Below are 27,668 nucleotides of genomic sequence, written 5' to 3' on the forward strand. Positions count from 1 at the left end.
GTGGACATATTCAATCTTTTCCTTCTCCTCTTTCTGTTTTTTGGTGTATGCAGTTTTCTTCTTTCAACTGTTTCAGTAGGTAGTAAACATTTGATGATAACAGACTTCTGAAACGTTTCTAAATTTTTAAAATGCATTCAGTTGCCATAAATTCTTCCAGTGCCTCTGTCTTCTCAACTGCCTTCAGCAAAAGTAATACATGAAAAGAACCCCTGGGGAAAGGGGGTTTCCAATGCTTTTTTGAGGGGGGACATCTTTTCTTCCACTGCTTCAATTTTGTCCACAAGAGGATAACGTCTTTCTTTTTCCTTCCTTTCTCTTTCTTTTCCAGTTCTTTTCTTTTCTCTCCTCCCCCTTCCTTGTCCTTTTCTTTCCTCTAATTATTTTCTACAGATTTTTTTTTTTCAGCTGTTGAGATTCTGCTATTTTATTAGCAGTAGAGACTGTAGGCCAAGGAGATTTTGGATCATGATGGTTCAGTATTTTCACACATTTGATGCATTTGTCCAAAAAGGGAGGAAGCTCTGCTGGATAACATGTTCAAATGAAATAAATTAACCACATCCCTGGGCTCAAAAACAAGATCTGTATCTCTGTGGACCAAACACAGAACAGAAATGCAGAATGCAAGGCTGCAGCCATGTCCTTGCTGGGATCTGGGTCTGGAAGTGGGCTACAGACATGTGGAGAGTAGGAATATGAGCACAGAGATCAGATATTCCACACAGAGAGGGGATGATATAGCTAGGCTCACTTGAGATGTAGTGTGAGGGTGGGTCCCCTTCTGTCTTGAAAAAATCCTATGACTCTTTGCTGCCTAGGTTTTTGGCCTATAAACTGGTGTCTACCAGAGACATATGGATATAGTCCCAAGATCACAAATTGACTTAAATCATCCAGAGGCTTGAGAATAACCTACAATATCCCATTACACTATGGGGTGAGGCTTGAATGTAGGGCAGGAGAATATAACAGCAAAACTTCTAGACAGATAAAAGCCAAGGTGAGGGTTGAGGTAAGAAGAGAGAGTGAGAGAAGTGAAAATAGAAACAAAGCACTTCTCACTTAAGGGAAGTTGGCAAAGTTTCAAAAACTCTTTGTAGTAGGAAGCTCTAACATGGTTCCCAGTGATCCCTGCGTCCTGGTGTTCATACCCTTGTGAAATCAATCATCGTCCTTGGAGTACGTGCTGGATTTAGGGACTAATGAAGAGAATACCACAAAAGTGACAGGATGCCACATTCTTGATTAGGTTACAAAAATCTGTGACTTCCCTCTTTAAGCCGATCCTTGATTTCTTGGCTTGCACACTTTGATGAAGCAAGCTGACATACTGGAGAGGCCCACATGACCAGGAACTGAGCACAGTCTCCAGTCAACAGCTAAGCAAGAAATTGAAGCCTTCTGCTCAGTGGCCACGAGGAATTGAATCCTGCCAACAATTACATGAACTTTGAAATGCATCGTGCCCCATTCAATGCCCTGCCTCCTTGAGATGACCACAGTCCAATCAACACTTAGCCTATGGAAGACCTTGAAGTAGAAGACTCAACTAAGGTGTACCCAGATTTCTGACCCAGAAACTATGAGATAATAAATGTGTGGTGTTTTAAGCCACAAGTGTTGGGGTGATTTGTTATAGAATACTAAATAACTAACACATTTGAAAACATCAAATGTTAGGAAAGGGCAGCAAACTTGGAACATGAATTAATTTTGGATGAAACTGACTTTATAGAACTAACAATGTCTTTCAAACAATATTTTTTGGATCCTTAAAACAATAAATAAGAGAATGACTTCCATTTAAAAATGAAGGATTTATTGTGAAAATACAGGTAAAAACAAAATAAGAATGGGTTGCTATCAAAATCCTGGGAACAAAAAAAAATGAGTTGAAATAAAAAAACAACAAAATAAGACACTATCAAAGAGAAAATTTGTGAATTTCAAGATGGATATCAGGTGTTCGCTTAGCACACAACAGAGAGAAACAGAGTCCCAGAATAGAAACTGAAGTAGTCTGTCTTGACATGAAATCTAATCTGGGAAAAAGGTTTTGAAGACTTTCCCAATAGGGCTACTTCTTATGCCCAAGGATATCTTTCTACTACCATCAAACTTATTCATGTTGGACTTATATTCCAGATACATTTGGATGGATTAAATTTCAGGCAACTTTTACTCTACTAAAAATATTGAGATCCAAATTATCATGAAGCTGTGGTAGCATTTTCCATTATGACTGCTACTGAATATTGAATTTCTTAAAATTATTTAGAATCCTTTGGCTCAAACAGATCGAGTAAGAATTCAGCAAACAGTTCATCTTTTTCTTTTCTATGGATTACCAACTAGCCAACACCACAATTCTCCGTGAGTTAGACTATTCTGACCACTGCTTTGGCTCCATTGTCCATTATGATAACCATACCCATCTTGTCTTTAGCAACTAAGTGTCTCCATGTAGCCCCTGTCTCCCTAGGATCCTTTGATCTCCATTGTATATAAGTATCCCAGTTCATTGATAACAGCTCCCACTTAAATTGTTGATCTATAGAGCAAAGCAACCACAGAGTTCTTCTAGCATGCTGGGCTATTCCCCTGAATGTATCCGCACAGTTATGATAGAAGGTGTGTCTTCTGGATCCTCCCAAGTTGGGTGAACAAATCCACATGATAAATCCACTCTAACATCATAATTTCACTAAGCTTTTGAACACCTTCTTCTAGAGCATACCAAGGCAGTTCTGGCATTTCAGCTGATTTAGTGTGTTCCACCTGTGACTTCATGTTTCAGCTAACCAACCAAACTGGCAGCCCATATCAACAAATTCTGCTTGATCCAACTTTATGTTCCTTCTACCATGATCCCACATCCTTAAGATCCATTCCCATACATATTATCTAGATTTCTGTTTATAAATACTGGGAGAATCATGTAGCTCTTTTGGAGCATAATGCATCTCACACATTTTGTACTTTCCCTTTTGGGGCCTGCTGAAACTTGAGACTATTTATGGGTTTAGAGACAAAGAGGGGTGCTGGGGGGGGTGGGTCTGAGGAGACTCAACAATGTCTTGCTACCTCAGTGGATGCCATTACAGGACTACCTCATTAGGCAGGGGTGGAAGGACAGCTTCTAATGGCAAAGACTTGGCTGATCTAGGGCTTAGATATCCCCAGCTTTACTGAGATCTGACCATGTGTCCCCATTCCAGTTTTCAGGATTCCATTCATTCCCAGTGAATGTCCTCACTTTATCAGAAGACACCCTGCAAGGTCAGGAATTCAATTTGCACTGTAAAGCAGCCAATTTCAGAATGAGACTCTTGGTTTGATTATCAGAAATCTCCACTCTGTGGCTGCAGGAGACAATGGCTTATTTCAGGGAATATATTAGAGCTTTCAGGTCATTAATGCAAGCACTCAAGCTGGGAATTTGAAGCCCTGAGCCTATCCTTTTTTCTCCCTTATTTTCTCCAGTGCTGCCAGGAGTAACCACCCAATCCCATTTTTCTCTTTAGTTTAACTAAAATAGTCTAAGTTGACAAATACATGACAATTCAGAACCTCACCTTCTATAGGTACTGCTGAATGTTGACCTCCCCACCCCCAAATTTCTGTTCATCTGGAACCTATAAATGTGACTTAATTAGGGTTGACCTAAATCCAATATGGTTGGCCTCCTTATACTAAGAGGAGACTTTGGACATAGAGAAAAGGACACATAGGGGAAACATCATGTGATAACAGAGGAACAGATTGGAGTGATGTGTCTACAAGCCAAGGGATGTTAAGAATTGCCAGCAGCTGCTCTAAGCTAGGAAGAGTCAAGGAAGGATCCTTTCCTAGATATTTTCAGAGAGAAAGTATGGGCCCACCAACACCTTGATTTCAGACTTCTAGCCTCCAGAACTGTGAGAAAAGAAGCTTCTGTTGTTTAAAGTGACTCAATTTGTGGTCATTTGTTATAAGAACATTAGGAAACTAATATAGTATTTGATTAGGAGTATCCAATGGTGACACTTATGTGTCTAAAACCACATCATGCCATGACTACTAGTGCCTTTTTTATGATCAGAAACAGATTCATAGTGGCATTAAATCTAACTAGATCAGAAAACAAGTTCCAGAAAACCCAGAAGCTATACAGAAAAGTCTTTCTTAAAAATCTGTCCTCTACAACCACTCCTGGTACCAAAATCTGTATCAATCAGAATTTAGCCTGAGAAACAACCAGTGGAGATATATATTGAAAAATTTATTTAAAGGAGTTGGCTTACTTGATTGGGGGAGCTGGGGAGGCTAAGTCCAAAATTCACAGGGCAGGTCATCAGGACAGGTAGGCTAGAATTCTCAGGCATGTCCTCAGATGGAACTTCTCCTTCCTCTGGGAAGGCTCAGTTCTGCTCTTAAGGCCTTTCAACTGATGGAATTGGGCCCATCCAGGTTATCTAGAGTAATCTCCCTTACTTAAAGTCAATGGATTATGAATTTTGTTCACATCTACAAAATATATCACAGCAACACTTCGATTAGTACTTGTTTGAATAAATAAGGAACTTGAGAACCTAGTCAGGATGACACATAAGACTGACTGTCACAAATTACAACAAACTTATCCATTAGTTTGAAAAGAATTGAAATCATTGCAATATTCAATCTTTTCATGTAAGGTCATTGTAAAGTTTAATAAAAATTTTTTTCCTTGAGGCGCCTGGGTGGCTCAGTGGGTAAAAGCCTCTGCCTTCGGCTTGGGTCATGATTCCAGAGTCCTGGGATCAAGCCACGAGTCAGGCTTCCTGCTGAGATATATATTGAAAAATATATTTTTCTTCCCTTCCTCTCTCTCTGCCTGCCTCTCTGCCTACTTGTGATCTCTGTCAAATAAATAAATAAAATCTTTAAAAAAATTTTTTTCCTTATTTTTTTGGCCTAATCTTATAGGAATTAAATGATTTCCCCCATTCTAACTTTTTTCATAGTATATAGTAGGAGTATAATCATAATGGTTATCACATGTTGATCATTTATTATGCATCAGGCCTGCATGAGAAACTTTTTTTATCTACTATTCAAACCAAAACAAATCACATTTTTATGAAGTTGGGCACAAAAAGCCAGTATACATCATTCACTCTGTGATATTTCATGTTTCTGTTCTTGCATGGTCCCATTTGTCTGATTTCCATGTTCTTTTGGGGTGGACTCGAAAGTATTAAAACCGTATTTAGGGTCCTAGTTGCTCATCAAGTCCATAAAGATGGCTGGTTTCCACTTGGCTGACTACAGTTTTTGGTTGTATCCAGTTCACCAGCCCATAGCAGAGACTTTGATGTGGTGTTGATAAGGTTGATGATAATCCTGTCTTTTATGGTATCTTAATCTAGGACAAAAAATTAAAATGTCACGTAGTATAGACCATATATTTTCAGAGTTGTCCACCCTTTGAGTCCATGTTAGGAGGGACCAGGCTAAAACTGTGTTACTGTGTTCATACCAGACATGGAGTTCTCCGGTTCACTTGGATTCTGACCAGTAGCAGTAGACCTACATTTTTCCTTTCCGCATTTGGCTGAACAGATTATGTAAATGCTTCTCATCAGGAAAATTCCAGCAATAATAGAAAAATAACTCCCATAAATTAAAAACTACAAAAGAAAAATAAATTAATGAATGACATTAAAATGGGTATTCAACACTGAAGGTAAATAGTGATGCTTTATTACTAGCTGGGAGATCTTAAATAGATCATGGATTCTCTCTCTGCCTCCATTTTCTCAACTATGAAATTAGAATAATAACAATATTTACACATTTTTTGTGAGGATTAAATGAGTTATTACCTATAAGATATATAGAACAATACCCATGTAGTAGAATTCAATCAGTGTTAACTGTGCTTCTGAAACTCTCCATCTATATAGAGTATAGTCTTCCTTCTTGCTTGCCTTCTTTTTTCATATTCACATTTAGTGTATGAAATTGGGAGTTTATTTTTTTCTTAGAATATAACATGCTTGACAGTATTCTATCCAAAAAAATAAAAATAAAAAGAAAGAAGACAGCATATCTATTCAAAATATGGAAATGATACTAATAGATGAACAGAAGTTTAGAACTTGTATATGTTTCTAATGAATCGATGAAATGTTTAATCATTTTTAATGATTCTTCTTAGCTATACAGATCAAGAGGCCTTAATTATGTTTTATCTTTTAAAAAATTAGACTGTATTTGCTTTTAAAATTTTTGTTTGCATGGTATGAGTTTTCCTTCCTTCCCCCCTCCAAACTTCACATGTCTTTGTAATATTAAATGTGTCTTCTGTAAATAGACTATAGTTGTAATCCTTTAAGAATCTAACCTGAAGATACATTTTTATTTTTTTTCCTGGGTTGTTCAGCTTTGAATTGCTTGATTTTTATTTTTGGAAAATTATAAACATTCACAAAAGTGGACAGTATCCAAATGCCCATGAATCCATGACCTGTTTTCATCAATCACCAGCTCATAGTCACTCTTGTTTCTACAATTCCCCAGTCACTTCCCCTTTCCCCTCGCAGATTAATTTGAATCCAGTATCATATAATGTAATAAATATTTCAGCTTGTGTCTTTAAAAAGAGGGACGCACAAAAGCGTCACCATGAATCATTAATACACCTAAAATATTAGCAATTGTTTAATGTCTTCTAGTCAGTATTCAAGTTTCCCTGCTTGTCTCATAATATTTTTAGTTTCTGGGTATGAATCAGTAGTCAAATAAGATCCACACATTGTGATTGATTACTGAATTTCTTAAGACGCTATTGATCTTTTTAAAAAATTTTATTTGTTGAAAAACTAATTTCCCAGATGTTGGGTTTTTTGGTGATTATTCTGGGTGTCATGTAATGAGTTCTTTTGCTTCCCCTATTTCCTGTAAATTGGCTGTCCAATCTATGAGTTAATTTGTTATTTTAGTGACAACTAGCATATTTGTGTTTTTTGCCACCATATTTTTTCGATTTTTCATGCTCCTTAATTTTCCCCTCCTTTCTTGAGCTCTTTCATGTGACTTTTTTTCCACATACTATTTAATTCCTCTCTTCTGTATAAAAATTGCATAATCTACTTCTAATTTTTTTCATGGTTACACTTGAAATATTGACTCTTAAATAAACAAATCAGTAATGTATAAAGGTGATGGTGGTGGGAGTTGTCTGCCTTGGGTATGGGCAGTAAGTGGGGAGAACTCTGTGCAGAGAATTTTAAAACTATAATAAAACTGATTAAAAGTCTGTTGCATCTCATTATCGTCATGCTGCAGCAATTTAAACAATGCTGGTGATGAAATCCGCCTCCCTACCAGATGGACTCCCAACCTGTTCTCTGCTTAGTGTGTCACCCTAGCAGTTTCTAATCAATAATTCCTCCCCTCCTCCAGAAGAGCACAAAAATCGGGAGTTTTGAACATCCTCTACTGATAGATACTATTGTTGGCCAGTACTTTGGGCATCTTTTTAAAAAACTCCTCAAGATATAAAATATAAGTATTATTGTTTTATTTTTTACTTTTAAAGATTTTATTTATTTATTTATTTATTTATTTATTTTAGAGAGGATGGGGAGGGGCAGAGGGAAAGGGAGGGAGAGAGAATCTCAAGCAGACTCCAAGCTGACTGCAGAGTGCAACAGGGGGCGCCATCCCAGGACCCTGAGATCATGTCTTGAGCTAAAATCAAGAGTTGGATGCTTAACTGACTGAGCCACCCAGATGCCCCTAAGTATTAATGATTAGTGTTTGTTTAGATTTACTCACATGTTTAGTTCTTTTTTCACATTCCTTCTTTTGGGAATAGCTTCCTTTTGGGATAATTTTCCTTCTTCCTCAAATGCTTACTTTAGAAATTGTTTTTGTAAAGGTTTGTTGGTGATAACACACTGATTCTATTTCTGTTTGTCTGAAAATGTCTTTGTTTTACTCTTATTCTTACAACAGAGTTTCTCTTTGTCTATGATTCTGGGCTGGCCATTATTCTCTGTAACACTTGAAGCCCTTGCTTTGCTGGCTTCTACTGTAAGCTACTGACAGGTCCACTCTCGGCCACCTATAGCTGATTTCTGTTTCTCTAATTTTAAGATTTCTTTTTCTTTGGTTTTCTGCATTTAACCATAGTGTGCTTAGAAATGAATTTCTTTTTACTTACTCTTTTTGAGATTTTGGGGGCTTTTTTCTTAATTCTGAGAATACTTCTGGAAAATTCTCAGTGAATATTTCCTTTTTGGCATCTCTTTACTGCTTTTATTATCTCTTCAAGGAATTCCAGATAGATATTTGTTAAACTTTCTCAGTTTCATCTCCACATGTGTTAATTTTTCCACTTCCCTCTTTCTTTGCTGTATTCTTGGTGATTTTTTTCCCCATTCAGTAATTTTTCCTATTATGTGTCTAACTTGCTCTTAACATATTTAAGTTTCTAATCTCATGAGTTCTATTTTTCCCAAATATTCACAAGCATTCATGAAGTACCTCATTCCATTCTCATGTTATTATTTTCCTTTGTGTACAAGCCTGTCAAACATCTTTATATTCTAATGCTGGCAATTCTTCTGTCTCAAATCTTTGTCAGTCTGATTCTGCTTTTTATTATTTCACTTGGCTGGCTCATGCTACTTTATATCCAGGCACGATTTTGGACTTTTTATTTTTATTTTTATTTTTTAAGACTTTATTTATTTATTTGAGAGAGAGACAGTGAGAGAGAGCATGAGCGAGGAGAAGGTCAGAGGGAGAAGCAGACTCCCCATGGAGCTGGGAGCCAGATGTGGGACTCGATCCCGGGACTCCAGGATCATGACCTGAGCCGAAGGCAGTCATCCAACCAACTGAGCCACCCAGGCGTCCCGATTTTGGACTTTTTAAAAAATAATCTCATATTTGGTGGCATTTTATCTGTGGCAATTTTTTTTTTTTTAATTTCTGTATTGAGGGACAGTCTTTCCAGAGAACATTTGTTTTGATACATACAGGCACCTGGGGGCCATTATCAACCAGGGCCATTTCAAACTAAATACTCAGCTTTAGGAAAAGAAAAAAAATGTTTAGCCTGTAGAAACTGGGCCCTAGAATTATGTGAGTGCTGGCTTATGAAAGCAAATTTCCAGAGTAAATTCCTCTGATACCACCCAGATTCATCTTCTATGTTGGCATTTCCCCCATAATTTCATGTTTTGTTTCTGCTTCACCACTCACGGAGGATACAGCTTTTGGGGTTGCCACTAAAACCAAAATTCCAGGTCGCTGGGAGAATCAGCAGATGCTCAAGCACATGAGAGATTCAGTGCTTCCTTATCTATCTGGTTTCTTGTTCCTGCTTTGACCTCTGCAGAGTGTTCTTATTTCTTACCAATTCAGCCATTTATTTAAAAAAAAAATCTTAAATTTATATGCAGGAGTTCTAGGTGTTTTGTAGTGTAAAGGACTTTTTCTGATATCCAGTTTATTGTTGCTTTAATGGAAATAAGCCTTTCTTATTTTAGTATTTCTTAAATTCTATAGCTCTTAATGAAAGTAAGTCTTTCTTAATTTAATATTTAAAAAAACAACAACACTTGTTTACTTTAAACTTCAAACAACGTGGACACCACCCTTCTTTTCCTTCTTCAAACACAATCCCTCAACCCCACTCCTCTCAAGGTATTTGCCTTCAGACCATTTCCACTAGAACAGAAAAGTAAGAAAACAAGACAATGTCTAAAGATCAGGACTCAAACTCATTGAAAATCTGTATAGGCAGTTATTTTGTTTGATAATGAAAATCTGGGCTCACTTTCAGTTACTCTTTAAGATTCAAAAATGGTTTATGAAATAGTGAAACCCAAATCCAACAGACCACACATCTCACATGTTTTGAGTTAATGAATGCGGCCTGAAAACATTCATCTGACTCTCTGGACTGGCCAATAGTCCATGCTTTAAATACATCAAAAAAATCTCAGAATTGATATGGGAGGCTTCCCAGAATCTAAAGGAATCCCCATTCCATGCACTCAAAATAATAGCGTCACTGTTCTACTTTTTGTGAGATAATCTTTCTGTTTAGAGTGCCCCTTCCCTTATTAAGCCCTTTGGGGTTAAAACTAAAACTCCATTTTCATGATCCTAATTTTTATTTAATTTAAGGCAGCCAAAAGTACCAGTTATCCTAGCTAGATAATCTAATGGAGTGTGTAATCAGGGGTCCATCTGGTCCCCGAGTGGCTGAGTGCAGTGGCTTCCTGCCAAGAGAGCTGGGGAGGATCATTTCTCATTTCTCCATGAGCACATGGCAGATAGAGCAGAGCAGCAGCTGTGGTGTCCATGTCATCGAAGGGTCACTTTGTACCAGTGGCCTTCCCCTTTTCTTTTTCTTGTGTGCTTCCCCAACTTGCTGGTGATGGGATTCAGGACAAGTTACTCCCAAATATGACACTTTGGCATAGTGAATATTTTTTAACTGAAGGAGTCTGAGGCACGGCAGGTGCAGGAAGGACTTTCCGCCTTCCTTTGGAGCAGGTCGTAAGAACCGAGTGTCTATACCCGGAGGAAAGGAACATCCTTATCTCCAAAGATAAAAGGACACAGAGAGGAATCTGAATGAACAGGCAGTGTGAAGTTCCCCCAATTTACTATTCTTGGTTCATATCCTTTTTGTCCTATCATATTTTTTTTTCATAACTTTCCACCCTTTATCAAATCTAGCATAAAAACATTCAGGCTCAACTATTACTTGGGGTCTTCACTTCCTTACGAAGGTTCCTGTGTTACACAAAACTTAAATCAAATACATTTGTATGCTTTTGTTAATTTGTTTTTGTTACAGAGACGCAGCTGAGAACCAAATTGGGTGAGAGGAAACAATATTTTTCCCCCATGACAGGATCAAGAGTTGCTTTTCATGTTAAGCTTCAAGATCATCCAGGGAGGAGGCTGGTGAAAATAATGAGATTCATGAATGGGAGTTAAATGAATGTCAACTCTCTCAATCAATAAAAAATTGATGATTGGGGCACCTAGGTGGCTCAGCGGGTTAAAGCCTCTGCCTTCGGCTCAGGTCATGGTCCCAGGGTCCTGGGATCGAGCCCCTCAACGGGCTCTCTGCTCCGCAGGGAGCCTGCTTCCTCCTCTCTCTCTCTCTGCCTCTCTGCCTAGTTGTGATTTCTCTCTGTCAAATAAATAAAATATTAAAAAAAATTGATGATTACCAGTGTGTTCTCCATTCCAAAGGGCATCTCTGCAAACTGAAGGGTGGAACTGGGTGGGGAGTGAGAGGAATGGAGGGATATAGTAACAGGTAACCAACCTGTGAGTAATTGTGTGTTTTCATGTGAAACCTAACAAAGGGATTATTTTTTAAAGATTTTATTTGTTTACTTATTTGGGGAGGTGGAGAGCAAGCATACAGGGGGAGGAGCAGAGAGAGAGGGTGAAGGGTATAATTTCCAGAAGACTATCTGCTGAGTGTAGAGCCTGATGCCAGGCTCCATCTCAAGACCATGAGATCATGACCTGAGCTGAAACCAAGAGTCAGACACTTAACTGACTGAACCACTCAGGTGCCCCTCAAAAGGATTATTTTTTAAAAAGTTGACCTTTTTGGATTTGTGTGATTATTCACCCACTCCCTCTAAAAGTCCCTCATATTTACACCTATGAATTTCATCTATTTTTTAAAACAAAATTCCCCCAGAAAATTATTTTATATCATCAGTGTACCACAGTATGTTCTTATGCCTTCAGTAAAGCTATATTCTAAAGTTACTGCTTCTTACATAACTAGCTAAATTACTCCTTAGCTTTTTCTAGACGAGGTAAAAAGATTCTTTTAGCTGCTCTCATGGGCATTTTCCCCCTAGCCTTTCAGTAATATTCAAAGATATACATGGAACCTTTTTCTAAGATCTCTATGGTCCTTTTAAATTGAGAAATCTATAAAAGCCTATGTTGGGATAACAGGCTGAGAAATAATGAGGAAATGGAGGAATTAGTTCAGGATGCCTCAATGCAGATTTCTTTCCACTGAATCTCTATGTCCTATGAAAATGCTGACTTAGGTTGTAGTTTCTATTTTTTAGATTCCAATCTTTTATAATGGCACTTGAAATTATATTAAGAAGCTCATGGGAGATCATTAAGTGCATAACCAATGATAAATGGACATTTATGATTGAGACTTGGGAGTTACTAATCAATATAACCCTTTATTCTTGGTTTTCTGAAGTTAATCCAAGTGTATTTTATTAGATTTCTACCCAAAATCAATTTTAAGAGGGCTGCTTTTCAAACCCAGAAATCTGCAGTAACACTTTTTTGTCTGGGGGATATTTGATAGAAATAGGGGTTGTCTTCCCTTATGCCTTTGGACTGTATATTTTGTGCTTACCCTGCTCTGGCACCTGGGGAAACTAGTACTTTATTTAGGAGTTGAGTTTTACTTTACCTAACTTACATGAAAGAATCTCAAAGAAAGTTGTTGTAGCATTGAGGATAGTGGCAGAGATGATAAGACAAGATAGAAATACAAAGAAAGATTTTAGAGGAGTTCCCTGAATCTAGATTTCCCTTGGTTGAGAAGATAAAAGGATTTGGAAATCTTGGCTTATCAGGGGAAACAAAAATGAAGTGTGACTTTTTCTGCCAAACTTAATTTTCACCCCCGGCTTTGGATGTCCATGTGAGCTCCCCCGAAAGGTCAAAATTTATTGATTTTCCCACAAAGTTGTCACTTAAATCAGGTTACACAAAATAGTGCAAGGAGGAGGATGGACAGACTGACAGGCAATTTTCTTAAGTTCTGGGTTGCCTCCTTCAGTTTTAGGAATTCATTAATTTCAGATTAAGACTCAATAGATTTGTGGAAAAATAAAGGAGATATCTGGAGGATATTCCTGCAGAAGTCCTCAGAAAAGGTAAGTGCATCCTCAGAAAAGGTAAGTCAACAGAATTGACTCATGTGAGTATCTCTTGTTTCTTTTTATTAAGAAAGGAGAGAGACACATCTATGTATTGAGTACACTATAGCCTGGGAATGGTATATTTTAAAGGCAGGCATCTAATCTGTGTAAGAACTCATGAAGTAGGTATTATATTTTCCATTCTACTGAAGAGAAAACAGACATTAAAAAAAGAAATTACAGGGGGCACCCAGGTGGCTCTGTTGGTTAAGTGTCTGCCTTCAGCTCAGGTCATGGTCCCAGGGTCCTGGGATCAAATCCCATATCAGGCTCCTTGCCCAGTGGGGAGTCTGCTTTTCCCTCTCCCTCTGTGCTCTCTCATGCTCTCTCAGGTAATAAATAAAATCTTTAAAAAAATTATATCTCTAGGGGAAGAATGAGGAAGTGTGTGGCAGGTACAGATGAAATAAGATTGGCCATAAATTTGAGTGATTGATGCCTGGGATATCATGACACTATTCTTTCTAGTTTTATAATAGAATTAAAAGTTCTTAAGAAATCACTCATAAACATCAAGATTTATATCCATACTTTGTTGATTTCAGGCTTGTGCTCTCTTGATCACATCACATACCCTATGATTTCTAAAAAGCTGAAAAGCTGGATGATAAAACAGGAATTTAAATTTTATTTTAGAAAGTAACAACTGATCTCTTTATGTCCTCAAAAAGACCCAAGTCTATAGTAATCTTAGTTTTAATATTTATTTAATGAAGGTATCTGTTAAACTAGTTTGAGATTAAAAGAGATTTCTTAAATATTACTCATTCAATTGTGTATCCTGAAATGATTTCTTTTTCTCTTTTTGTTTTTAAAGAAGATGACTCAATATTCTAAACATTTGCATTAGGGATGTGTAGAGACATGTAAGATCTACCATTTTGTCCATGAGACTGAGTAGGCTTATGAAATCTGTGAACTAAGCATTCATAAGATTGAATTTTAACCAGGGCAAGAAAAACATTTAGCTCTGGGTAATGAGAACCTCTTAAACTGGAATGACTTTATGGGTCTATTTTAGGTAATGCTTTCATTCTTTTACCTGCTCAGTGAAAAGGTCACCTGTTTAATGAAAAAGTTTCCTAAGAAATAGGATGTATCTTAACTACATCGTATTTATACCTCTCAGTATAAAATTATTTCAGTGAAGACACCATGCTAAATGAAAACAAGCCAGAAATAAAAGGCTATCTCTCTATGATTCCATTTATGGAATGTCCTAAAATGACAAAACGATAGGGATTGAAAACCCATCAATTGATTGGAGAGGTAGCATGGAGAGAGGCAGCTGACAGCAAGGTGGGGTGGGCATTGTCTGGCTGAAGGGGTGGTTCTTTATTTTCATGTGGTGGTGGCTACACAGCTGTGTGTTTGCCCAAATTAACAGAACTGTAAATACATTTTTTATATGTCAATTTATTTTATGAAAATTATATCTCAGCAAGTCCAATTACTATGTGTAATAATATAAACATATGTATGTGTGTGTATAGTTTTCAAAGTACACCTCTGTGTCAGTGAGGGCACAGAGGCATGCCCTTACCTGGATGCTGACCGGAAGCCCCAGTCCCTGGTTGTCAACCACAGCTACAGTCATGACAGTCTGGATCACCAGGGCAATGAAGGTGTTGATTCCGAACACCAGGGCATAGCGTTCCACACTGAGATTAACAGCAACCTGAAATCTAAAAGTGTACAAATGGAAAGAGTTTTGAAAGTACACATATGTGGGCTTTTATTTTGTTAAAAAAATTTTTTTTATTCATTTGGGAGAGAGAGAAAGCAGAGAGAGCACACAAGTGACAGTGGGAAGAGGCAGAGCAAGAAGGAGAAGCAGACTCCTCACTGACTAGGGAGCCCTATTCAGGGCTTGATGTGGGGCTCCATCCCAGGACCCTGGGATCATGACCTGAGCAGAAGGCAGATGCTTAACCCACCGAGTCACCCAGGTGCCCACATATGTAGGCTTTTGAATACAGAGCAGGGAGTTGTGTTGTTTCCAAGATTTGTCTCCCCTCAGGCAGCCCAGGCTTCTGCTGAAGTTCTTGCTGAAAAGTTCTTCTAGCAGAGAAAAAGGAAAGAAGGGTAAATGGAATAGTGAGGTGTTATATTTTTAACATTCCATGTGATGTGATATAGTATAAGAATTTAAAACTAATTAACCTTCTCTAAAATTAAGCCAAATATTCCAAATGTTCTGCAACTAAGGAACACTGAACATTATTGGACATGGATATGGTTTAACAGCCACTCTTTAACCTTGATATATCAATGAGTAAATCACAAGTCTATTTGATGAGTTTTTACTTATTTGGATTCTCTTCTGGATCATTGACTGTCTACATTAGCAGTTTCAGAGTCTAATAGATGAATTTTTCTCTGGAAAACTCACAAATTATTTGCTCTCACAGTTGGTTCAGTCTGACTTTTAGTTCATTTTAAATAAATGATTGGGTTTTTGAATTTAGTCAGGTAAGACTGACATATATGCATTCAAATTCTTCCATCTAATTAAGCTAAAATATTTATAACCTGAATTTATTTAAAAAATGAAAACAAATGGAAAATTTTAAAGAATTTTTACATCCTCTCCCCAAATCCTCACATTAAAAAACAAATATAAACATTTTAAAATTATGTGATTCAATGAAAATGTACTATTTCAGTGCAAAACATTACCAACATAACAAAACCCATAAATTATCCTAGATCCCACAAAGTGAATATAACATGTGGTCCAGGTGAGCCTTATAATTTCAGGACTTTTTTGCTCAGCTAACAAATTTTCCTTTGGGGGAAAAAAATGCTATACTAGATAGATGCTCTTGAAACCTAGATTAAATCAAATGGCAGATTCCCTTTTAGTATACAGATTATTCCAGGTTGGAATCTTGATTTAATCTGTACAGATGCTTAAACAAAGTATCAGTGATTACTTTGTTTTGGATAAGACCTTTATATGTGGTAGATTCAGATAGAGGCATAATGATGACATCAGGCTCAGCATGGAATTGAATGCTAAGCTTTTTCAGACTAAACCCAAAAATTATTGTCCCAGGTAACTGAAATGACAAGGAATCATACTATCTAAAACCTTTTTAAAAGCTCCTGCTGGGTCATTTTACATAGGCATAAATCTACCATGCTGAGTACACTGCTCGGGGCTAATAAATTCTTGGGAACTGAATTGTATTCATGTTCTGTTAGGCAATTAACACTAAATACAGATAATCCTGTAAGATATTCTGTAATTTAAAGATAGAACCACTTTCAAATTTTATTTGATCATTTATGTTCCATATATTATGGCATTATGGGATTGAATTTACCCATTTACCCTATATGTTAAAGGAAAGTCAGGAACAATTTATAAAGCAAACAAAAACATTGTTTTTTGCCCATAAAAAAATTCAATAGCCTAAAGTTTTTTTTTAATGTTATATTATTGTATTTGTTCATAGTTTTTTTTTTTTAAGATTTTATTTATTTGAGAGAGAGAGAACATGAGCAGGAAAAGGGACAGAAGGAGAGGGAGAGAGAAGTGGATTCTCCGATGAGCAGGGAGCCTGACATAGGACTTGATTCCAGGACCCCAGAATCATGACCTGAGCTGAAAGCAGATGCCTAACAGACAGAGTCACCCAGGTACCCCTTGCTTATTGTTATTGTTGTTGTTGTTTTCCAGAAATGCTAACCAAATGTTCATTATGAAGCAGGGACTTCATGGGCATACCAGTGCACGAGCATGATTCTACTTTCACTCCAACAGGGAATACTTAACTGGACCCAGATAAGAGCTTTGACTAATATTAATTAAATTTATCACTTTTGTCATGAAACAGAAATATGGAGTAAATATCTTCTTTTGTAGAATAATCAGATTTTTTTTATATGAACTTCTTGTATCACATGATGGTTGAAACCATGGATGGTCAATCACCTTAGAATTTCTTCCAAATCTGAACTCTAATCCTTTACATTAGAAATACACTTATCCTACACATGCTAAATTTATTTTAAAAGTTTCTTAGAAGTTAGAGTAGTAAAAAGATGTAAGTGAGGTTACAGAGACTGGATTCACCTACAGAGAAAATGATATTCTATTAGTATTCTGAAGTTGGACATGGGAGTGATAATTTTATTTAGCACCAAATTTTGTGGATATTTGAGGACAAGTTCTCTTCCCCACCCCCCTGTGAGTGTGTATCCTAACACTAAGATACTATTTGTTGAGTCCTGCCCAGTAATTAGATAATTTAATTAATGTAACCAAAGTTAATTATATCTAAAATAATACCCCTTTTCACTAAGCTTATCAGTCATCTGACTGAATTGACAAATTAGATGAAAGATGATCATTGAGCTTTATGTAGAATGCTCTGAACATACTGTCTGGGAAAACCCTGACAATCAAAATATGAGTTCCATCTTCATGGCCTCTCAGAATCTTAGCATTCTCACTATTCCTATAGTTTAACCCTTCCTCATGTCTATAATAAATCATTCTGAGAATTTCTCAGAACACCAAAACATTTGGGTTGTTTTTTCCTAAACTATCTCATATTCTGACAGTTAATCTTATAATTTTTTTTCAAATTTTCCTATTTGTTTCTTTAGTAGAGCAAATTGACTAGCTTCACAGTATGCAATAAATATGCAGATGGCTGTGAACCAACCTGTTCTGAAATATTCAAGAATAATATACTTTTTACTTTTTCACTATGTGAAAGCTGTGGTCAACAACAGTAAAAATAACTCTGAAAAAAATTTTTTTTTTACTAATTTTCAAGGTCTCCATCTTCCTAAATATAGCAATTGAGCATTAAATCAAACTAATTTAGATTTGACTTAAGTTCCTTTTCCTAATCAAGAGTTAGACTGCTGAGAGAAAATGAAACCTTTCAAATAATTTCTAAAATAAAAGTGGGGGAAGATAGAGATCTCCTTGTTAAGATGTTGATGGTCAGGTAAGACTAAAATAACAATAAGAAAATAACAGGGCAAGCCAAAAATCATACTATTCCATAAAGAAAATGTAAATATAGTAAAGCTGCTGAAAATCAAATAAAAATAGAAAATCTTAGAAACAGCCAAAATGACAACAAACTCCTTAAGGCAAGCTGGAAGACAATGGAATAATAATAAATCCTTAAAGTGTTGAATGGGGGAAAAAACACTATCAAGTTAGAATTCTAATCAGCAAAAATAGACTTTAAAATGACATAAAATGTATTTTCAAATAAATAAAATTTGAACAAAATTGTCACCAGGTGGCTTGTACTAAAAGAAATGTTAAAACAAGTTTTCAGGGTGCCTGGGTGGCTCAGTTGGTTAAGCAACTGCCTTCAGCTCAGGTCATGATCCTGGAGTCCCAGGATCGAGTCCCACATCAGGCTCCCTGCTCAGCAGGGAGTCTGTTTCTCCCTCTGACCTCTCCCCTCTCATGCTCCCTCTCTCTCATTCTCTTTCTCTCTCTCAACTAACTAACTAAATAAATAAAATCTTTAAAAAAAATAAAATAAGTTTTCAGGCTTGGGGAATCAATAGCAGATGGAAACATGGATCTACAGAAAGAAATGAGAAGAATTAGGAATTGTAAATCTATGAGTAAATATAAAAGATTATTTTTTTGGTCCTAATTAAAAAAATTTTTTTCCTGTTTGAAGTAAATAGACTAATAATGTATTGTAGGGTTTATAACAGAAACTGGAGTAAAATCTCTAAAATAGTACAAGGCACAGGGAATAAGTGGAATTGTTGCTGTAAAGTATTTACACACAAAGTGGTATAGTATTAATTTAACAAAAACTGATGAGTTAAAAATCTAATCCCACTAAAAACATAAAGCCTTAGCCAAGAAAAACAAGAAAAATGGAATTAAAAAAGAAAACTCAATTAACTTCAAAAGAGGAATAAATGCAAATGAATAAGTGGGACAAATAGTAAACAACAAGCTGGTAGATATAAACTCAATTGTAAGTTACATGGAGTTCATGGGTGAGCCTCTTGAATGTACAAATTAATGTTTTAAATGAATGTTCATGCATTTTTTGAATATATGATTAATGCTTTTGATCAAATCTGGGAACTTTCTCACCATTATCACAACACTTTTTTTCTCCTTTATGTTCACTTCTTCTGGGACTTCATAATGCATATATTGATATAGTTTTTTGTGTTCCATAGGTGTCTAAGAAAAATTTAAGGCCAAATAGCATGTCCAAGATTATACAGCTGATGTTAGGTCAAGGAAAACATTTTTAGATGTTTGCTTTGTCTTTGATCAACTTCCTAATTAAAATCAAACATACTGCCACACAGGAAATGATGAGCAATACCTACCTAGTCCTTTTTAAGGTATTCTCTAGGCAACATTCATCACTTCCTTAGCTCATTTTCTTTCTATTCTAATTAATCGAGATCAAATATTCCCTATGTTTAAACTACTGTATGATTTAACATTTCTTATTTTTATATGTAGTTTTATAGAACAGCTTCAGTTCTACAGCTGCTCTGAGACTACTTGATAAATTGTTTCAAAAAGAAACAGATGTGCTATGATTATTCAAGCAGGTAGGGGGTGAAAACTAAACTGAGTCAAAATTAGATACAATCACATCTCAATAAATAAAACAAAATCAAATTAGAGAAATTAGAACTATGGTACACTGTTGGTGGGAATACAAAATGGTACAGCCATTATGGAAAACAGTACGGAGGTCCCTCAACAAGTTAAAAATAGAACTACCATACAATCCAGAAATTCCCACTTCTGAGTATTTATCGAAAATAATTGAAATCAGGACCTAGAAGAAATGAGAGCACTCCCATGTTCATTATACTGTTATTCATAACAACCAAGATGTGGAAACAACCTAAATGTCTGTAGATGGATTAATGAATAAAGAAAATGTGGTGTAAACGTACAACTGACTATAATTTAGCCTTTAAAAAAAAAAGGGAAATCCTGCAATATGGGACAACATGGATGCATATTGGGAACACTAAGCTACATGAAATGTTTCAGTCATAGAAGGACATATGTTGCATGATTCCATTGATATGAGTTGTCTAAAATAATCAAATTCATAGAAGGAAGAATAGAATGGTAGTTTCTAGGGGCTGCGTGAAGAGGAAAATTAAGTTGCTACTTAATGTGTATAAATACATATCTTTCAGTTATGTATCATAAATAGGTTCTAGCAGTCTGATGTACAGTATTGTACCTACAGATAACAATCCTGCAGTGTGCACTTAAAAGTCTGCAAAGAGAGATAGAACTCATGTTACGTGTTTTTTTTTTAATTTTATTTTTTTAAAGATTTTCTTTATTTATTTGACAGAGAGAGAAATCACAAGTATGTAGAGAGGCAGGCAAAGAGAGAAGGGGAAGCAGGCTCGCCACTGAGCAGAGAGCCTGATGTGGGGCTCAATCCCAGGACCCTGGGATCATGACCTGAGCCGAAGGCAGAGGCTTTAACCCACTGAGCCACCCAGGCGCCCCTCATGTTACATGTTTTTACCAAATTAAAAAAAAAAGAGGGCTATAAATGAAAAAAATCGATAAAATTATTCTGTTAAATAAATACAATAAAAAATATAAACAATCAAAACCTCAGAGCATATTGCTATTTATTAATTATGAGAACTTTGAATTTTTTTGCCTGATTAATCAAGTTCCAGGAGAAAGTCTGTTAAAATAGGAATATTGTTGTTGTTTCTTATATTAAGCATTAATATATTAATATATTAAGCATTAAATATAACATTGCAAATGCTATTCAGAAGAACTAGAAGAATAGATAAAGAAACCTGTTCTGTTGCTTGAGATTTAGATAAAGAAATGATAAATACTTACGCTGCTATCGTTATGAGAAACATGTAACTTGACTTGAATATCACGAAACCAGCGTAGCACACCCAAATATTATTTGTGTAATGCATGAGAAGTAGAGAACCTGCATCCACTGCTGAGAACATTGCCAGGGCCATCTCTCCCAGGAGATCCCAGTTGACTTTCACACAGCCTGCTGTGAAGGCTGCCAGAGCCCCTGGAAAGGAAGGAATCAATATATATTACATCTTGTCATTCCACACATACAAAGTAGGGTGATGTTTTGTTAAAATTCACACTGGATGGGCACTGAAGCATTTCCAGGCTATAGTAAAAAAAATGTTGACCAATCATGAACTTTGATTGAATGACAATCACTTGATCCACCTCTGGGAAGTGTGCATATCTTTTTCTCTTAAAGTTTGAAATAGACCAACTGAATTTGGGTCTCCGTAAATCACAGACTGGAATGGCCCCAGAGAGGCCATTTTTTCCTTTTTTCTTCCCTTCGCAGAAGATAAAATTTGGGTTCAGAAACCTGGTGTCAAACAAAAACAAATCCAGACTTTGATAGGGGGAGGCTTTATTTAGAAGAAAGAATTTCAATAGGAAGGACACTGTGATTGCTGAAATCTGCAAGCATCTTAAAATCAAACAGAAAAAGGGTTTACTTTTATAATGTAATCCTTCATTGTAGGGCAAGCAGCCATAAATGGGATCTTTGGAGAGGAAGCTGGACAAGGAAGGGGAAACGATCAATGGAGACTGACAGGAAAGTGTCCTGCTGCGGTCCATCTTCAGAAGATGATGGGGGCTGGGGCACATTCCACCTCGTGTTGTGTTTACTCAGAATTGGGGCAAGCAGAATGTAAGGGGTCTGTTATAAGGAGACGAGCCTGACTCAAGTTCAGTCAAGACAAAGCACCGTGGAAGGAACAGTCCGTTGTGAACACTTGGTGACCAAGTGAGGCACCAGGTTCTTCAGACTGAATGCCAGCCCTTGCTACCATGTCCTCCTCTGTGCCACATAACAGATGTTCTAGCAACAAGGGATTCTCTTTCTCTCTGTCCTTATCCCTGTTTTCTCTATCTTCTTTATAACATCGATTTAAAAATTACCTCAAATCCTTAAAACATACCTATCTTATTTTTAAGAATTCTCTCTTATACACTTCCCCCATTTGTTGGTTTAATCATTCCCCTCTTTGTTGACTCATTCATTCACCTACTCACTCATCAAATGTTTTTGAGCTTCTCTGTGAGAAAATATGGTGGTAAACATTGGATCCTTGCTCTTGAAAATAATATAGCCTACTGGAGAAATGAGATGTATCAACTTTTCATTTTAATAGTGTGTGACAGAATTGTAGAAATGCTGCCCTTAACTCAAATTTAAACTAATCGTAACCTAGCGGTTCTCACAAACGTGTTTTTGTCCTTCAGGGGAGACATGGCAATATTTGAAGACAATTTTGGTTGTCATGACTTGTCAAGGGTGTGGGGTGGTGCTGGTGGTGGTATGTTAAGGGGATCTAGTGGGTTGGGACCGATGATGTTATGGAACATCTTACAAAGCACAGGACAGTCCCCCAGGACAAAGAATTTCCCTGCCCAAAATGTCAGTATTGCTGAGGATGAGAAACTCTGAACCAAGCCCTACATGTAGTCACAAGACATACCCCCGGGACATATTCATGTGATGATATGTATTATATGGATGTATGTATAATATGTTCCTACATCGTTCTGTGAATGAAGTAATCAGTTGTCAGGTTTCTTGCTACCCTTAGCTTTCTTTCTTAAAGACATGGCTTAATTTACATAAGGCATTAGGTCAGCAAAACAGTCTACTTCACCTGGTTCTGCCTAAAAATTTGACACTAATTAGGGTCCTCACAATCACAAAGAGACTAAAGAAAAATTGTGTTTGGGGAGCTTTTAAAGAATGAATTTTATGCCCATTTTACCTTTCCTACACATGCCTTCAGTAAGGGTACATTATCTAAAGAGAAGAAGATTGTTTTCTCCCTTCTCCCAAGGAGCAAGTCCTTAGAGAGGAAAAGAGTTTAAGGTAAACAAATCCTAGAACAGGTTTCTAGGAGTCAAAATGGAATTTTTAGAAAAGGAAGTGAGAAGAATATTATCTCAACAATGGACCCTGAAATGTTCAATAAATATATGGGTGTGGAACACCCCAACTTCAAAAATAATATCTTCAAAGTCTTATTTGATGTGAAAGCTTTGTAATATCAGGAAAAACCATGTGCGTTGTTGGGCTCACTTCAAAGACAGCTCTGGGCTCTACCCTTCAAACTCTAGAGGATTAACCCTGTGTCAACCCATCTTCCCTCCTCTTCACCTCATTTTCTTTGGAAAAGGATTTTAAACTTCACAAAATATGTTCTGGGAAAAAGAAGAGTCCATGGACAAGAATCTAAGAACCCCCAAACCACGGTAGCTTCTCAGCCAGGAGGGAAGTTTTCGGAAGTCAAAAGCCCAGGATGGGGTTGAGGGGGAATCCTGTAGCAGAAGCTGGAAACCCTCATTCTCCCAGAGATCTTCTCAGGGTCACTCAGTCTCACTGCCTCTTTCCTGCTGCACAAAATTCAGTATCAGAAATCCATCAATAGGTAAATAAGGTTGAAGCAAACACTTAACCAGTCAGCTCCAGGAGAAGGAATAAATATTCAGGAACACACATAGCCTCTTGGAGGTCCCCCCTCTCCCAACATGTCACACCCTGCCTTTCTCCTTTCCTAGCACTCGTTGTCTCCCGCTGCCATTTTCTCCACACTCAAAGATTGCTATTTGTTAAGAACTACTGTGGAGAGACACAATTCTTACTGCTTCTTACTAATGTCAAAATAATGAAAGTATATTGTGTAGAAAGGACCAGAGAGAACAGTATACAAGGTAATACAATAAGCTAGCTGTGGAGAAGAAATGGGATGTAAGATTATAAGAATCCTGTTTTGATTCACTATTATTTCAGAAAAAATCTGGATATAATAGGGAATGGGGAAAGCTGAGTAGGGAAAATAATCTTAATCAGAAGGCAACAAGTTTTGGCAAATCTCTGCATGTAGAGTTAAGGAAAGATATAAATAAATTATTTAAGTTGTCTCAAAAGGAACCTTTAAATGATAAAGTAGCTCATAGAACAGTAGCTTTCAAACTTCTTTAACCATAGCCTGAAAAAAAGAAATATGTTTTATATGTCCACCAGTACATACATATTTGTATGTAAACAGTTTTCACAAAACAGACCTTATCCCTATAAGCTGCTGTGCTCTGTATTCTATTCTATTCTAAATTTTCTATTCTGTTCTTTGATTTAAAAATGCTGGTCAGAAATCCACTACATTGATTTCAAAATCTGTATTCTATAAAGGGCCAAAGAGTAAATATTTTAGGCTTTCAGACTACATAGTCTTCTTTGTTTTTATTTGGTTGATTTATTATTTTTACAAACCTTGGCATATATTATTTTTTCCCTTACAACGCATGAAAAATGTAAACATTATTAGCTCTCATGGGTCTTGGGCCATTGTTTGCCCACCTCTATTAATAGTTTGCAAACCACAGTTTATCAATTAGAATTAGAGAGCAATTAGAGAGGAAAGTGATTTGGTAGCTTAACCCTAAACCATTCAACTCTTTATGGTCAAACCAGGTTTGGCCAGTGGGACAGAAATTTGCAGTCCCTGTTTCTAGGGGGTAGGCAAAACTTTATTTTCCATGGATAACTTCATCAATCTTCCCTTATATTCATTGCCTCTTTTAAATTTTGTGTTAAAGCTCTTTTTTTTTTTTTTTTCAGAGTATTTGGTTTTTAGTATTGAAGTCAGTACAATGAATCTAAGACTATGATTTGGAAGACTATATTTCTTGCACTAAGAACAATAACTGCTCTGAAAAGATAAAGTCTGGTATGCTGACCTCCAAAGGTTGCAAGGGCTTCTACTGCTCCATTATAGATTGTAGAACTCTGGGATGGTGCCTTATAATCCCACAGGATTTGAACATAGTTCAAAACCTGATTAAAACCTGCTGTGGAGAAGGCCCACCACAGGGACCAGTAAAAAAGTTGCTCTGAGGAGTAGCACTCCTTCAGATCTTGGAACCACTGCACAAAAACCATCAAAGTTGCGTTTTCCGGCTTTGGAGTGCTTAACGAACCATCATCCAGATTCTTTGAAAAGGTGAATATTTCTTGGTAGACTGGTTTGTGACCCTTTTGAGGTTCCTCTAAGAAAGCATCTCTTCCTCTTGGTTTTGGAGAAGCCCCTGTGCTGGGTTTTGCATGAAAAAACATGCTCTTCTTAGGCATTGGTAGGAGAAGTGAGAAAAGAAAGGCCACAGAGACGGAGGCCAAGGATATGACATTGAGGCAAAAGTACGAGAGGCTGGCCAGGGATACCAGGAGCTGGGCCAGCACCGAGGCCGCTGTGTAGGCCACCAGCGTGATGCTTCTGCAGTAGCCGCTCACTTTCTGGTAGTGCTCAGGGCTGACCACGCTGTAAATGTAGGCATAGTACGCCACCTCGGTGGCAGAGACCATCCCATAGAAGAACTCTAGCACCTGCATGGCTCTTAATCCTTGGCCAAATACGAGAAACAGCCAGGTGATGATGAAGCTGACTCCTTGCAGGATGATGACTGGCTTGTAGCGGACGTAATCGGTCAGGACGAACACGGGGAGCAGCAGCACCAGGTAAGAGTATGTCCATATTGGGAAGATCTCATTTGTGATCTGTAAGGTTAAGTGGGGGAGGGGCATAAGGACAAAAGCACTGGAAGTAAAACACACCATAGATCTCTGACATAAAATATATTATTCAAAGGACATGTATCCATCCTAGGACACATTGCTTGGCCCACGTCAATTTGATACTTCACATGAGTTTCTGACAATACAGTGGAAAGTCATGGAAAATGGAAATTCAAGGAAAACAAATGGCCCAAATCATGGATATTCCTAACATGTGGGTTCTTCCCTCCAGTATAAAGAAAGAGCAGTCATTGTTCTTAGTTACCTGCTTCTTACATTTTAAAATGGAGTATCATCTGCATAAGCCACTGAGGCTGGGAAAGAGGCCATAATGCTTATGTTAGGCTTACCAGCTTTCCCTAGGGCAGTATCGGCCTGCTCACGTGCTGTTGCCTCTCCTTTTAAAATAGTTGACTCTTCTTCAATAAGGTTAAAAAGAATGTTTCAGTACTGGCAGAACCTAACCATATTTGCCTTTGATCCACATCAGTATGTGCAGACCATCAAGAGATCATCTGGGTCATCAGGAACACATAGGACAAATGACCAGTTCAAGACCGAATATCAGAAGGAATGCTAGTCTGTCTTCTGTTTTTCCGCATTCTTGGCCTTACTCTTTTGGGCTGCTGTGGAGGAGCCACGAGAAACCAGTTATTATCTTTCTTTTTTAAGTCAGCTTTGGCCACAGTTTTCGAGGAAGGAGTCGGTGGTATCAGCAAATCATCTGAGCCCATCAATAGAACATAATTATTTTAGCTTCTATAAGCTGAATCTATAGTGGGTTGGAGATGATGTAAAAAAGGTTGGGGTAGAACCCCTTAAATCCTTCTCAGATCCCAGGGTCCCAGATCACTGATGTAAACCTGCCAACTTACTGAGCCCGAGAATGTGTTTTGACGTAAACTGTGCCCTGACTCCTTGAGTTCTCAGGTCACCTTCTACCTAAGTGTTCTTATAGTTTGATAGAACTTCATTCTGGCTCTTCCCGACAGAGGTAGTCACTAACCCGGGAAAAGCTATGTTCCAGATCTGTTTCTAGGGACCGTCTCTGGACTCTAAATCCAGTCCAGGGGTATCTCCCAGACAAACCTATCTGCACTTACTGGCATTCAAGATTGGCATGTACCTTTTTAACTGGGAAGGAAGATGGTGGATGGGTTTAGAGGGAAGACTTTCCTTGGTGTCCAGTAAGGACATGAGGATGTTTTTCAGGAAAGGGAGGCCAAGGGAGATATAATTATAACCAACCCATAAAAATGGGTGCGACATTTTTTCCCTAAGGAAATTGAATCGATACAGTGCTTTGTCTGATCTTGTTATTGTTCAGTGATTAAAGGGAAGGTTCTTAAATTTTACCTGGAAGGTCTATTAAAAACCAGACATTTAGACTCAGTAGATCCGGGGTGGGGCCTGAAAATGAACATTTCTAACAAGTTACCCAGGTGATGCTCTTGCGTGGGTCGACGGACCATGGTTTGAGAAACACTGACTCATAAGCTCCTTAGGATTAGATCCTATGACCTGCCTAAAAGCCAACAATAGCCTTCATATTTACACATAAAGAGGAAAAAAAATCTTCAGAGGATTTTTTCATATGCTTTTTCCCAATTTTTCCCCTATAAATCTTATACTATCCTCTAAGGTTTATGCTTATATCTAGGTATGGCTGTTTTATTTTAGATTCATAATAATAAGCAATGACATCCAGGAGTATTGTTTTTATGCAGCTCAAAGGTTGTTTTGAACTCACCCCATTTGTGAGGTAGCAAAGAGTTTTATATTTTAAATGACAAATACACAGAAATCATGAAGGCCCATTTGTTCGTCTTTGAGATTGTAAGAAGTGTTGATACTTTGCTCCCACCCAAGGCTTTAGACATTGGTTCTAACAAGACATAAATCTAAGATAAGCATGTTAGTAAACTTACCACACTGAGGCTTATATTTTTATCTGGTCCTGCTAAATAAGGTACGACAAATGGTTCTGATGGTTTCATCATTGAGAAAAATCCAAAGCAGCAGAGGTTTACTGTGGGGAAAACCCAGGAATTGCTTGGTGACGTCCGGCAACAATTCATGGATG

General features: G+C 37.2%; 1 protein-coding gene across 3 annotated transcripts; it reads right to left on the bottom strand.

Annotated features, from left to right (window-relative positions):
* Positions 1-359: 359 nt before the first annotated feature.
* LOC116867718 (thiamine transporter 2-like) lies at positions 360-27,668 on the bottom strand. 3 transcript variants are annotated; one of them, XM_032857399.1, is made up of 6 exons: positions 27,514-27,668; positions 24,754-25,567; positions 20,839-21,031; positions 14,524-14,665; positions 5,504-5,654; positions 360-527 (listed from the first exon to the last, which is right to left on the bottom strand). In XM_032857399.1, the coding sequence occupies exons 1-6, from the start codon at positions 27,661-27,663 to the stop codon at positions 388-390; spliced, it is 1,590 nt and encodes a 529-aa protein (XP_032713290.1). In that variant the 5' UTR covers positions 27,664-27,668; the 3' UTR covers positions 360-387. The 3 variants fall into 3 exon arrangements, with proteins under 3 accessions (XP_032713290.1, XP_032713291.1, XP_032713292.1); XM_032857400.1 differs by lacking the exon at positions 360-527 and adding an exon at positions 4,866-5,389; XM_032857401.1 differs by lacking the exons at positions 360-527; positions 5,504-5,654 and adding an exon at positions 5,695-5,787.

This window comes from Lontra canadensis, unplaced genomic scaffold, assembly GCF_010015895.1.
Source record: "Lontra canadensis isolate GAN:19392208 unplaced genomic scaffold, GSC_riverotter_1.0 scaffold13, whole genome shotgun sequence".
NCBI lineage: Eukaryota > Metazoa > Chordata > Mammalia > Carnivora > Mustelidae > Lontra > Lontra canadensis.